The sequence below is a fragment of the Helianthus annuus genome, chromosome 16, assembly GCF_002127325.2.
Source record: "Helianthus annuus cultivar XRQ/B chromosome 16, HanXRQr2.0-SUNRISE, whole genome shotgun sequence".
Classification (NCBI taxonomy): Eukaryota; Viridiplantae; Streptophyta; class Magnoliopsida; order Asterales; family Asteraceae; genus Helianthus; species Helianthus annuus.
The window spans coordinates 138,905,855-138,921,681 of NC_035448.2; the positions used below are offsets into that span (position 1 = coordinate 138,905,855).

The 15,827-nt window shown below is 34.9% G+C and overlaps 1 protein-coding gene across 1 annotated transcript in view; it reads left to right on the forward strand.

Moving 5' to 3' along the window:
- LOC110919641 ((3S,6E)-nerolidol synthase 1) overlaps positions 1 to 15,827 on the forward strand; it is a 125,880-nt gene that overhangs the window by 10,209 nt on the left and 99,844 nt on the right. The window contains 3 exon segments of the mRNA XM_035985514.1: positions 1,156 to 1,390; positions 1,862 to 2,219; positions 2,369 to 2,587. Of these exon segments, the coding sequence (XP_035841407.1) occupies positions 1,156 to 1,390; positions 1,862 to 2,219; positions 2,369 to 2,587 (812 nt within the window).

Sequence of the window (15,827 nt, forward strand, 5' to 3'; positions counted from 1 at the left end):
CCTTTATATACACCGCATATAGGCCTGTACGCGGCGTATATAAGGTGACCACATGATGTGAATCAGAGATTCTCTTGGAAATTGAAAAATGTGACCGCGTATAGACCTATACACGGCGTATATAAAGCTAGGGTTTAGTGTGCAAATAGTAAGCTTGGTGTGCCAATATATACATTCTTTATATAATATTTTAGAGTAAACTGCCATTTTGGTCCCTGAGGTTTGGTCATTTTTGCCATTTTAGTCCAAATCTCAAACCTTTTAAATCTGGGTCTTTGTGGTTTCACTTTTATTGTCATTTTGGTCCAAAAATCAAATCACCCCTTATTTAACTATTAAAAGCTGGTTATTTTGTCTTTTTGTTCATGGGCAATTTTGTCTATTTACAACCTTTTTGTTTCCTACAACTGCTTAAAATTGTAGTGCAGCCAACTTTATCCAAATCGAAAACTCAAAAGTAAAGTACACAGTGCTATTCATAATCATATTCATCAAATTCTTCTTCAAATCCAATTCCTAAAAGTTCAGAAGCTGCTACAACATCATAGATACAACAAAAACTCTAATTCACCTAATTTCATACACATCAATTAAACAATTATCATTCATAAGTCATAACTCATAGAAACGTATTAAATCTCATACATCGTACATAAGAATCAGAATTGAATTCATACGGATCTGAATCTGTGTAATTGAATGGCGAATGGATCATACAGGTTTAGATCTGAACAAGTAGATTTAATGAAACTAACAGCATATAGATTGATTGATTAATTACAGATCTGGAGATTAAAATCTTCATAGGTAAAATAAAAGGATCAATGGTGGAAGAGTGAGTACCTTTGAGGAAGAAAAAGAAGAGTCACCCCTGAACAAAATCTTCATAGTATAAATGAATTAAGTATAATTAATTTAATTTTTAAAATGTTATAATAAATTGAGATGGACAAAATTTTCCCTGAACAAAAAGACAAAATAACCGGCTTTTAATAGTCAAATAAGGGGTGATTTGATTTTTGGATCAAAATGGCAATAAAATAAAAGTGAAACCACAGTGACCCATATTTAAAATGTTTGAGATTTGGACTAAAATGACAAAAGTGACCAAACCTCAGGGACCAAAATGACAATTTACTCTATATTTTATTACAGTTAGGAGAAGTACATAGTCTTCTTAACAATGGTTCTTCCAAAATAAAATTGGAAATGGTTGATGCTCTCCAAAAACTTTGCATCAACCATTACTTCCAAGGGGAGATCGACTCGATATTAAAAATGTTTCACACTAGAATGTCCAATTCTCTTTACTATAATCATGGTCCAAGTCTTTATGAGGTTTCCCTCAATTTTCGAATCCTTCGACAAGAGGGCTACTATGTTCCGGCTGGTGAGCACAAACACTCATCTTATTCTACTTTTGAGTCAAAATTGGAACTTTTTTATATCTATAGGTGGATAAGAAAATGTAAGTGTTTCTATGATATTTATAAGATTATTTTTGTTTCTTTGCAGCCCGCCACCTGAGATAGCGGACTCTAAAATAATCTAACTTAGAATGACACGTGGCAAGCGCACTACATGACAGCGCTGACAAGACATATGAATTAAGCGCATCCGCTTGCCACGTCAAAATATTGGAGAGTCCGCTACCTCATGCGGTGATATCCATACAAACCAAAACAACCCACTGAATGTCCTAGAGACATATTTTGGAGAGTCCGCTACTTCAAGCAGCGAGCTCCGTAGAAACCAAAACAACCCAATGAATGTCCATGAAACACTAAAAACATTTCCTTAACCACCTAGACATCAAAAAAGTTGTGCAAAAATGTCACTTTTTTAATTGTAACACGTGTTCAAATCAGATGTATTTTCAAACAAAAGGATGGAAAGTTCAAGGGAGAACTAGCAGAAGATGTGAAGGGTCTAATGGCATTATATGAAGCCTCACAGCTAAGCATAGAAGGAGATCATACGATTGAAGAGGCTGCGCATTTTAGCAGTCATGGACTAATATAAAAGATTCCATTTCTTAATCAAGATGAAGCTAGAATAGTGAATGATACTTTATAACATTCATATCAAAGAAACTCGCCAACTTTCATGGTCATGAAATTTATCAAACATTACACAGGGACCACCATGTCTAAACTAGCCTTATTGGAGTTGGCTAAAGTCCAGTCGCTGGATCGAACCGAGGTAGATATAATCTCCGGGTAAAATTTTCTAAATATTCAGCTTAATCTCATTATTCTACTACTACAAAAAAAAAAAAAGACCAGGATCTAAGAAACTTATCTTGTTATGAAATTTTATCATTATTCTTTATATAAAAGCTGCATGTTTAATATCTATAATCAAATAGATGGTGGAAGGATTTGGGTTTAGCACAAGAGTTTAAGGATGCAAGGAACCAACTGTTACACTGGTACTTATGGCCGATGGCTAGCCTCACTGATCCTAGCTTGTCGGAGCAGCGAATCGAGCTCACAAAGCCCATTGCTTTAGTCTTCCTGATTGATGACATTTTAGATGTGTATGGAACTCTAGACGAACTTATACTCTTCACAGAAGCAGTGAAAAGGTATAATAATATACATCTTGATATTGGAAAAATATTTTTTTAATTTCTTATAACGTTTCTACTTAATTTACCTTCAGATGGGACAGTAACACTCTTGAACAACTCCCATATAACCTAAGAATCTGTGTTGAGGCTCTATATAAAGTAACACAAGAAATCAATGACAAGATCTACAAGAAGTATGGGTTCAATCCCAATGAGTTTTTGAAACAAGCGTTAAGGCCTCATGTACGTTATTTGCAATGTAGTAATGCAACACCATGAATAAAAGTTATCATGCAAGTTGATGATAACATTCATTACAAAAGTAATTTTAACACCCATTTTTTCTACAAGATTTTGGAAAGTATAAACATTTTTGGCCAATTCGTTTGCATATAGTAACTTATACTAAGTCAACAATTTTACAAACGTGATTTTTCTTTTTTAAGAAAAGTCTAAGCTTTTTGATAAACAAATTTATCAGCCAATGCAATCTACACTTATAAAGTCTACATAAGTTTTACTATGTGCTTCTTTAGAAATATGAACATTTTGTCCTCAACAATTTATATGATAAAATAAATTATTTTAATTTATATACTTCTCAAGGCTTATTTATGTGACAATCTTTCATACACATGTATATGTGAACAAACTTATTAAATATCCTGCAGTGCACAAACCTTTATGAAGCAGTTCTGTTAGAAGCAAAATGGTTTGCTCTAGGACACATGCCTATGGCTGATGATTACATAAAGAATGGGATGGTTAGTGATACGTGGTCGAAAACCGGTGTTCGTAATCGTGTAACTTGATGTTTTTACAGAAGTTTTAATTCCTAATAGCCTACTTTTAATTAAAAATGTCTTTTGCAGGTATAATGAAGTTAAAGATGCTTTTTGGGAGCTTTACGGACTACCGGGACGAAAAACGGACCACCGGGACGCGAAACGGGTCAACCGGACTCAAGAAGTTGAAAAAATGGAGAATATGTTTTGCAGGCACCGTCATCGACGCCCATATGTGTGACATCTCGTATTTTCAATCTTTCCATTTTTGGCAAGTCTACTTGTACTTTCTATTTTTGTAAGTTGTACCTTCGTGGTATTTGTTTCAAATTCCAAATTGTACTCGAGACTTGAAATCATAATGAAAATGCATGATTTTATCCATATTTGTGTTTGAATGCTGTGTATTGTTGAAACAATTGAAACACGTTGAAACTATGTTAAACACGTAAAAACAGTGGAATCACATCTTAATTTCGACTCTTAAATTCATCGTTGCCAAGAGATTACCCTAAACCGTGCAAGAATTGGGAATTTATACGCTAATTCGGTAAAAATATTGAAATTTGGGTTAAAAATGATTATTATATTATTTTATTAATATTTTAGATAAATAAAATAACAATTTAAATTAAATAAATAATCATTTTCTGAATTTTTATTGATTTTAGGCATTCCGTTAACGAAACTGACCCAGTTAGTGAAAACCCGGTTAAATAACCTAACCTGGTTAGTTTTATTAAAGGGCAGCACTAACTGAGTTGGAAAACTCAGTTAGTGGCTAACCCAGTTAGTTAAAACTAACTGTATCAAAAAAGGGATTAAATCCCAAGAAAAGGCGTGACCGGGGTTTCGAACCCGCGACCAACAACAACTAAAACAGCGCACAAACCAACTGGTCTACACCAGAACATGTGAATGATTTGGATCTGCTTTCTATTTAAACTTACATTAATTGCGAATTTAAATTCAAACAAAAGAAACCGCCCAGCCTGTTCTGATCGTCTTCCTCGGCCTTTTTGTTTACCGGAACCCGTTCATTATCCGTAACTGACGACCAGACAACCCTTATAAAAACCCGAGCCAAACCCCTCATTCTCGTTCCTTTCCTTTACACCCGTTACGAACCCGAAACAATAAACGACACACCGAACACCACCTTCGTCGCCGGGAACTTCCGACTGCCGCCGCTGCGACCATCGGCCACCGCCGCTGCCATCACCGGCCACCGCCGCTGCGACCACCGGCCACCGTTGTCCGTCCGGTAACGTTTTCCGACCGTATTTCCTTTTTCCGATTATGATTCTGTTATATTATTATTAATATTATTATTATTATTATTATTATTATTAATACTATTATATTATTATTATTATTATTATTATTATTATTACATAAATCAGATTTATTTATTTAACATCAGGAAATTGTGTTTTTAAAATCAGAATTTCCATTTGATTTATTTATAAAAAAATCAGATTTAGTGTTTTAAAATCAGATTTATATTTTAAAATCAGAAAATATGATTTTCAGAAATTATATTTTTATCAGAATTTTTTTTTATTTTCTGAATTATTAATTAAATCAGAAATTTAATAAATCAGATTTATTTATTTAACTAATCAGATTTATAATTATTATTTATTTATTAAAACAGATTTAATATTTCAGAATTTATAATTATTATTCCAGAATTTATTATTTAAATTTTCAGATTTATTGTCTTATTTGATATAACTAGAATTTTATAAATAAGTTATTAATTATAGAATTGTTAGTTAATGTTAACTTATTTATTTTAGATAATTTTATACATATTTAAATTCTTATTTGTTTAATCCAATATTTTGGAAATCTATTTGTGATATCTTGGTTAATCTTTATTTTATCTATTTATTTGTCATAAATTATTAAATATATAAGGCATATAACTTATATAAATTAGAGATATTAATTCTATTTTATTGATTGTCTAGTTAATTAATAATTCCCAAAATTCCCAATAATTGATAAATCCTTCCAACTTAATAGGGTAATCTTCTTGTGCACATCTCTTGGGATTCTATCAGTCTATTATTCTATCTTATACCAATAAACGCAACGCACTCTAAGGTGAGTATACTTGACCCATTTTCGATTTTACACTTTTGGGTGTAGTATGCATTTCCTATATCAAAAACACTATGTTAAACATTTTTGCACTATCTATCAACATTCTTGTGAATCTATTTGACTCATGTTAATCATGTTATGCTAATGTTAAACATTTATGGCTGTGTGTTCATTAACTTTGCAAGCCTCCCCTAACAATGGCAGCGCTGTAGGTTGTAACGCCCCTCCCGTAATATTATGGGTATTGTTAGGCGTTTTAACTCTATGTTACCACCCTTTCGAGGGTTAGGCTATGTTAATTGCGTTAAACTATGGTTTGAACACATAGTTTCATCGTTACGAGTATAACTGTTAATATGAATTCAAGTATTCACGTGGACTAGATCCTGTTAAACTATTTTAACTCTATTATGCTATGTACAAACTTGTATACTCGCCAGCATTATTTGTTGACTTTATTTTAAATGCATACTGCAGGATGAGGAAGTCAAGATTTGAAGAAATGAATAGGATGGCCTAGAAACCCACTTTTGAAATAAACTATGTTTAATGTTTGTTATTTCCTTTTATGACAATGTATGAAACTTTGCAATTTTAATAAATGAAACTTAATTATATTGTCTGTGTTATGATGTCTTTGAACAGTTTGTACGTCTCATCCCGATGTTTCCGCTATCGGTTGGGGTGTGACAGATTGGTATCAGAGCCATAACTATAGGGAATTAGGTAGAATTGCTATACTTTTCCCTAGTCCATAGTAGGAGTACTCTGATACCAGATTGGTATCAGAGCCATAACTATAGGGAATTAGGAAAAGTAGGAATGCTTTTACCTAGTCTATAGTTTAGGAGCTTTCTCATTATTTGTTGTTTAAGACAATATTCCTTTCTTTCTTCCTTGCTTCCCTCTATTCTTTTGGACTTCTAATATACAAGCCTTTCCTAAGGCTAACACAATACACATATGGAAGCTGTGAAGACATTCATGTAATACAATCGAAAGGATTCATCAAAACAGGGGTGATTCCCATATTTGGTGATGATTTTCATTCAGCTTAATTTGATTTTTGCACGAAACCTACCCTCAAGTTAGGAGTGATATCCAAACCTTGATGGGAGTTTCCATTTCATATTCTAGTGGACCCTCATCCTTGGATGAGTACCAACCACATTAGGGTACGATGTTATCAAGTTAGAGGTGAAACTCGTATCTTGTTAACTAGTCCCATTCCTTGATTTTCGATCTCGCCAAAGTTTCGATTTTCCCAATCGATTAAGGACGTGTAGTAACTGGAAGGACAAACATCGTTAGTCGCTCCTCGATGAGAGTGTTTGTCTATTAGGTCAAAGCACGTCTCCTTAATTCGAAAAGGATTTCGATTCACTTTGGAATAGTCTATGTTACGTTCCGTGACACTCCATGTTTTTATGATGAATCTCTTTTTATGTTATCTTAATTATCATGTGATTTACATTTTGAGCGTTATCTTCATTTCAAGTTTGGGAACACGAAGCACGTTATTATCGCAATCTAAAACAATTAATAATTACTCCTTCGTGAACAAACTAAATTTATCTTGCTTTCATTATACATGATATTCTATGTGTAACACTATGTCATCCTATGTGCAATGCTATGTTATTCTATGTGAAACTATTTGGTAATTCATGTGAAAAACTATGTGCTATGTGATGCATACATGAAATCAATTTTCCTAAACAAAAACATTATGATCAAAGTCTCATTTATTTCCCTCTTTTTGAATCATTAGATGTCATCTTTTCAAAAGTTTTCCTCTTAGATTTCGAGGACGAAATCTCCTAAAGTAGGGGAGACTGTGACATCTCGTATTTTCAATCTTTCCATTTTTGGCAAGTCTACTTGTACTTTCTATTTTTGTAAGTTGTACCTTCGTGGTATTTGTTTCAAATTCCAAATTGTACTCGAGACTTGAAATCATAATGAAAATGCATGATTTTATCCATATTTGTGTTTGAATGCTGTGTATTGTTGAAACAAGTGAAACACATTGAAACTATGTTAAACACGTAAAAACAGTGGAATCACATCTTAATTTCGACTCTTAAATTCATCGTTGCCAAGAGATTACCCTAAACCGTGCAAGAATTGGGAATTTATACGCTAATTCGGTAAACATATTGAAATTTGGGTTAAAAATGATTATTATATTATTTTATTAATATTTTAGATAAATAAAATAACAATTTAAATTAAATAAATAATCATTTTCTGAATTTTTATTGATTTTAGGCATTTCCGTTAACGAAACTGACCCAGTTAGTGAAAACCCGGTTAAATAACCTAACCTGGTTAGTTTTATTAAAGGGCAGCACTAACTGAGTTGGAAAACTCAGTTAGTGGCTAACCCAGTTAGTTAAAACTAACTGTATCAAAAAAGGGATTAAATCCCAAGAAAAGGCGTGACTGGGGTTTCGAACTCGCGACCAACAACAACTAAAACAGCGCACAAACCAACTGGTCTACACCAGAACATGTGAATGATTTGGATCTGCTTTCTATTTAAACTTACATTAATTGCGAATTTAAATTCAAACAAAAGAAACCGCCCAGCCTGTTCTGATCGTCTTCCTCGGCCTTTTTGTTTACCGGAACCCGTTCATTATCCGTAACTGACGACCAGACAACCCTTATAAAAACCCGAGCCAAACCCCTCATTCTCGTTCCTTTCCTTTACACCCGTTACGAACCCGAAACAATAAACGACACACCGAACACCACCTTCGTCGCCGGGAACTTCCGACTGCCGCCGCTGCGACCATCGGCCACCGCCGCTGCCATCACCGGCCACCGCCGCTGCGACCACCGGCCACCGTTGTCCGTCCGGTAACGTTTTCCGACCGTATTTCCTTTTTCCGATTATGATTCTGTTATATTATTATTAATATTATTATTATTATTATTATTATTATTATTAATACTATTATTATTATTATTATTATTATTATTATTATTATTATTATTATTATTACATAAATCAGATTTATTTATTTAACATCAGGAAATTGTGTTTTTAAAATCAGAATTTCCATTTGATTTATTTATAAAAAAATCAGATTTAGTGTTTTAAAATCAGATTTATATTTTAAAATCAGAAAATATGATTTTCAGAAATTATATTTTTATCAGAATTTTTTTATTTTCTGAATTATTAATTAAATCAGAAATTTAATAAATCAGATTTATTTATTTAACTAATCAGATTTATAATTATTATTTATTTATTAAAACAGATTTAATATTTCAGAATTTATAATTATTATTCCAGAATTTATTATTTAAATTTTCAGATTTATTGTCTTATTTGATATAACTAGAATTTTATAAATAAGTTATTAATTATAGAATTGTTAGTTAATGTTAACTTATTTATTTTAGATAATTTTATACATATTTAAATTCTTATTTGTTTAATCCAATATTTTGGAAATCTATTTGTGATATCTTGGTTAATCTTTATTTTATCTATTTATTTGTCATAAATTATTAAATATATAAGGCATATAACTTATATAAATTAGAGATATTAATTCTATTTTATTGATTGCCTAGTTAATTAATAATTCCCAAAATTCCCAATAATTGATAAATCCTTCCAACTTAATAGGGTAATCTTCTTGTGCACATCTCTTGGGATTCTACCAGTCTATTATTCTATCTTATACCAATAAACGCAACGCACTCTAAGGTGAGTATACTTGACCCATTTTCAATTTTACACTTTTGGGTGTAGTATGCATTTCCTATATCAAAAACACTATGTTAAACATTTTTGCACTATCTATCAACATTCTTGTGAATCTATTTGACTCATGTTAATCATGTTATGCTAATGTTAAACATTTATGGCTGTGTGTTCATTAACTTTGCAAGCCTCCCCTAACAATGGCAGCGCTGTAGGTTGTAACGCCCCTCCCGTAATATTATGGGTATTGTTAGGATTTTTAACTCTATGTTACCACCCTTTCGAGGGTTAGGCTATGTTAATTGCGTTAAACTATGGTTTGAACACATAGTTTCATCGTTACGAGTATAACTGTTAATATGAATTCAAGTATTCACGTGGACTAGATCCTGTTAAACTATTTTAACTCTATTATGCTATGTACAAACTTGTATACTCGCCAGCATTATTTGTTGACTTTATTTTAAATGCATACTGCAGGATGAGGAAGTCAAGATTTGAAGAAATGAATAGGATGGCCTAGAAACCCACTTTTGAAATAAACTATGTTTAATGTTTGTTATTTCCTTTTATGACAATGTATGAAACTTTGCAATTTTAATAAATGAAACTTAATTATATTGTCACATTTAGTGTTATGATGTCTTTGAACAGTTTGTACGTCTCATCCCGATGTTTCCGCTATCGGTTGGGGTGTGACAATATGGGCCGTCGCCGATGCCTTGTACAAATTTCCGTCGCCAAAAAGTACTGTAGACAGCATGTTTAGCCGTTGGCCATATTTGAACAAAGCACGAGGCGTCGCCGATGGGGCTTCAGGCCGTCGACGACGGCTTCCCTATTCTGCCGACGAGAATTTCTCAATTTTGGATGTGTTGAACGATTTTAAATATCTTTTGGTCATTAGTTTCGGGAGTTACACTCTCTTTCAAGTTTGAAAGTGATCTTGGAGCCATAGTTCATCATCATCTCATCACCAACCAATCCATCCATCGATCCATCATCCGATTCTTCGAATCGAAACCCTAGTTCATCACCATTACAATCATCCTTCAATACTCTCATGACCATCACTTACCACAACCCTAATCACCATCATTCACTATCTCCAAGCATCAAGATGATCAAGAACAAGTTTCCAACATCCGGTGATCATGTCCGTTTGATCATGCGCGGCTAATTCCTTGGAGGTTTCACCCCGGTGTAAACTTTTGTAAGATTTAGGTTTTGCTATGTGTTGATTTTTGGTTTGTGACAACTTGAATTACATTTGAAGCTTTAGACAATTGTCCTACGTTTGTATCGCATTTATGAATTGTCGAATGAATGATTAAATTTGACTTTGTGAAACAAATACACGTATTTATGCCTTGTCTCTTGATAGGATTTGTTAGTCCAAGGTAACGAAGTGCGTCATGGTCCGTTGTCTATGACGTTGATAGTGATTGGCACCTAAGCTTTGTGATTATTGACCCGTTAATGAATTAATTTGAGTAAATCAAATTAAAACACATAGTAATCCTAGGTCTTGCATTTGTTGAAACCGGGTTTGAACCTTGTTATTCCATATTGCTTTATTAATCAAGTTTTCTTGCAAACTGTTAATCATTAGTAGTTAATCAATCCAATCATTTTTAGTAATTTTATTCAACATCTTTTTAACAAACAAAAACCACAAAAACAACTTAGCAAGCTTCATAAAAGTGACAACTTCTACAAATCATTCAAAGTCCATTCGCAAACCACATACTCTTCATGGTTCGACCCCTTGCTACCACTAGCTATCGTTAAGGGTAATTAGGGCTTATAAATATTATCTTTGACCGGAGCGCGACACTCCGATCAAATATTGGCGTCGTTGCCGTGTCACATCCCTTGTGCGTTTTAAAACTCTAGTTCTTACACATTGAGGACAATGTTTACCTCAAGTGTGGGGATGGGGGAGTAGTAAAAGTTCTTCGATTTTGACCCGTTCATTTAAACACTACACATTGAGGACAATGTTGACCTCAAGTGTGGGGATGGGGGAAAATTTCAAAAATTTTTCAAAAATTTCTTGTTTCAAAAGCGATCTTAAAAGCACAAGTAACTAAGTCAACGAGGGATGACACAACCCATTTGGTCTTTTGTCATGGTCAAGTTCAAATTAATAACATGACGGGTATTTAGCGGGTGGTTATTTGGGAATAATCCGCCTAAGAAACTAGCATGTTATGCATGTCACATACCATACCCTTTATATATGTGAGGTTTTGAGCCACTTTTACATCATAGAATTACATGTTTATGTTTCTTTGTTTGAGTGGACCATTAGTCATGTATTGTAGAACTTGCAACTTTTGATACGTTTGAGACCATAGATCGAATATAAGCACAAGAATGATTAAGGCATTAGGTAAATGTTTTCCTTTTACACCATTTATCTATCCTTACCCAAAAATTATCCCTTAGTAGCCAACTTTGAGCCTAACCCTTTCGTTTGATAACCCATTTAAGCAATAACTTTAAATCTTTTTCTTTTAAATCCGTGTGATGGAAATTCGATTATAGGAGTTAAGTTGTATAGTTGTGAATTGTTTGTTTGCATAAAAAAGAGAGAGAAAAATCAGAAAATGTTGCGAAAAAGAATGGAAAATAATTGAGAAAAGAACAAAAACATGTGTTTCTAGTTGTTGAATAAAAGGCGAAAATCATTGCCTTGAAGTTCATGTTTATAGTTTTGTTTTATTTAGAATAGTCGTTTGTAATAAAAAATCGAATTTTTCATCACCTTAGCCACTTTAAAATATCCTATTTCCTACCCTTAGCCTAGCCCCGTTACAACCCTTACAAAGACCTTTTGACTTGTGCTTAGTATCCGTGATCGGTGATGGAGAATGATTGAGTTGCAAGCCTATGCGGGTACGTGTTCTAATCGGTTTGAGTGATTATTTCAAAAGCGCTAATGCATCAACTACTAGCCAATTTTAAACCGAGTGGAGAGAACATTGTGAGGGATGTGCATGATTTATTGGTTTCACAGGCGGGTTAATCTTGGATAACCATTTTTACATAATTAATCAATTATTGCTAAATATGTTGAAAATTGTAAAGGGTTTGAACTTGGGCATGACAATTGACCTTAACCTTCGTCTCATCGACTCACGTGAAAGTGAAAAACTAATTTGCTTGAGGGCAAGCTGACGTGATGTCGTAGGTACACGCAAACTTAATCCCAAAAACAACTATAGATAGCGGTAAGAGGGTATCGAACTCAGGGAGTATGTGGAAAGTATGTCGATTGTATAGCTTTGCAATTAAACTACAATTACCTAAAATGCAGAAATTAAAATTCAAGATTTGATTGTTTTGGTATAACTAAAGTTAACTAATTAAATTGCAAATCAAAGACCGTAGTTTGTAAACAGATTAGGAACAAGCGACCATCCTAAATTTCCAGTTTGCTTTGGACAATTGTGTTTAAATTCACTAGAAAGAATCACATAGACATGATTCGTGTGTAATTGTTTGTTGTGATAAAAGGGAACTAAGTACTCGGATTATGACAATGCGAGGTTGTTACCCGATAACCAATTGACTAATATCCAACCCTAATCCCTCCCGTGATATCTCGATTGTCAACGACACCAAGAACGTACGGTTTAGAATATGAGTATAACATCAATCAACAATTTACAATCAAACTTCCACACACCATAATAAACAAACAAACATTGCAAGTCTATTATTCTAGAAATACGAATCCAAACACAAAAGTCTTAAACAAACCTTCAATTCAGGATGATCACCATGAGTTTAGCCACACATAGCTTGGTGAATCATCATAGCACAAAGTTCAATGTTCATACGGATCGAAAACACAAACGAAATGTTTAGATAATGTTTACAACCAAGCAAGATCACCAAAATCACCCCTAGCAAGCTCCCAAAACGTCCAATGATGAGAATAGGTGAAAAGACACCATCAAAACTCACTTAATGTGGCAGTTACACAAATTCCGCAGACTCCACCGTAATTTACGGCTCCACCGTAAATTACGGTGGACATAAAAGTGTTACGGTATCTTGAAACTGTTTTACAGTGGGAACCAAATGCTTTTCAGGTCCACCGTAAATTACGGTGGGACCGTAATTTACGGTGGCAGCCTGAATTTTGTGCTTTGTTCATCTTATGCTCCACATTCTCAACCCGTTCAACTTGTAAGCCTTCAAAGCTGCATTTTTCCTCCATTTGAGCCGCCAAACCGTACCTGAGACATAAACAACAGTAGTTATCTAATTCACGATAATTACACACATAAATGAGGGATAAACTTGTCTTTTAGCTTCGCAAAGGGTTGTCCAATGGACCACCCGTCACATCCCCACACTTAACCGTTGCTTGTCCCAAAGCAACTCATCAAATCAGTTTCTAAACAAGTGATCAATGTAAACCAAGCAAAACAAGCAATCTTTTTACTAACCCCTTTTTAACACCCAACCAATGCACCCCTCTCTAAATCTCTCCTCTCGACTACAATTGAATACTAGCAAAGATAAGCTAGACACACAATAGGCAAACGGGTGGTTGCGCGATCATAGGCTTGTACATAAATCAATCCTTCTCCTATAAGTGCCAAACATGAATGCAAATCAATGGGACTTCAAGGTTGTAACGTGGCTAGGTGTATAGGTAGGAAATGGGATATATATGAAGTAGCGAAAATTTGGCCCGGTCTTTTTATTACACAAATAAACAAAATAACAACTACCAAACTAACTCCTAAATACAAGACAACTAACATCCTTTCTTTTCATTTTTCATTTTTTTAGAGAAAATAACCATGCAATAAAGCATCACATATCTACATCCCATTACTACAACTACTACTAATACTACAAGACCGGGTCAAATTGGGCAAATTTTTAGGTAAGTAGCTAGGGGTAGCAAATGATAGGCTTTTAGGCACAAAATTGGGCAACTAAATGTCCAAACCCCCGCCCCTCTCACTATCATGCTCATATATAAAACTTATGAGGTCCAACCCCCCAAATCCCACACTCGCTCACACCAACGACGAGGCTACCTAAATGCCCTTGTCCTTTCTACATTCATGTCTAACTAAGGACTCAAATCGCATTCAAGCACAAGTTCTAACGCACCCCCACCCGTAGCCACTCTCATCAAAGATAAGCATTATTTTTATACAAATGTGGCTACAATTATCACCAAGAATGAAAAAGGTATCAAGGGTTGCCGGTGCACCATTTGGGGTTAATTAAGGGTGTTCAAATTTTCACATCGTTTCGCTTTCGCTTGGCTCACAATTTTTCAAAAATCTTCAAAAAATTCCCCCCATCCCCACACTTGGGATACATTGACCCCAATGTATGGCTTTAGGAGGCTTGATCACTAAATTCATTCAACATCACAACAAGCTTCTTCACTCAAACCACAAATTTCTTTTTGTATTTTTCATTTTATATTTTTTTACTTTTTTTTTTAAAACACATATGACACCACCAACGAGCACCATCCCAAACTCAACAAAACAATCATACACCACCCAACCGCCCAACCATAATCAAAATAAAACTACAAATATGCACAAATTATACAAAAGAGAGAACACCACCTGACTAATAGTAGCGCGGTCCTGGAGGTCCAAAAATGGAAGACATCATGTCATTCCATTCTCCAAATCCAAACGCGCCGCTGCTACTCCCTCCTTGTTGTTGGGCTCCCTCTTGCTGTCTCGGGTCAATCCATTGTGAGTGGTGAAGCGGTGGAGTCGGATATGAGACACTACCATCATAAGGCGGTAACGAGGCATAATCCACATGTTGTGGATCCTCAACAACCGGCCTTCCGGCATGCCAATCTGCATGCATCCTCCTCGCTTGATCATCGAAGTACCTATTATTCGTTTCCACCTCTCGGGAATACGCAAATGTGCGGTTCCATGCCTCAGTACGATCAAGATTTTGCTTCAAAGAACATTCAATACTTGCACTCATCATGGTATTTTGGTCATATAACGTCCGCTCCGGACCCGACCATGTATCGAAGACAGAAGCCGAAGGACGTTGGTTTGCTATTACTTCTTGCATGGTACCTTCATACGCCCACCCGGGCACATAAGATCGCTCAGTATAATCGTAGAAAGCACCACCAAAACCTCCACCATGACCCCCTTGACCCACATTCAAATTCACACCGCCTTGCGGTTGCTCCTCATAATCTTCATCCCCACTTGGGATCTCCGCTTCACTCTCGGGTTCATCCTCTTCACCCGGTAACAAATCTCTCGCATTTGCCTTAAGAGCTCTCCATCTTTGACCCTCGGATTTTAACTTGTGATACCGCTCCGATTGGGTATATGTCCAACCACTTCCCATTTTGTCTAACGTAAACGGTTGGTGCCTCTTTGTTACCCCTCGATCCTCCGAAGTAAGAGCTTTCTGCTGTTTCATCAACCCCGTGATGATCCTACAATATGGGACAATGTCCCTTCCATACTTATTTCGGCATATCCATAGGTGATGCATAATCAGATAGCGTATCGGAAAACGTGGAGACCCATGCATTAGCGAATAGAGGACAGGTACCTCCGGATATCTCACCTGTTCCTTATCTCCTCTGCGCGGAATAACA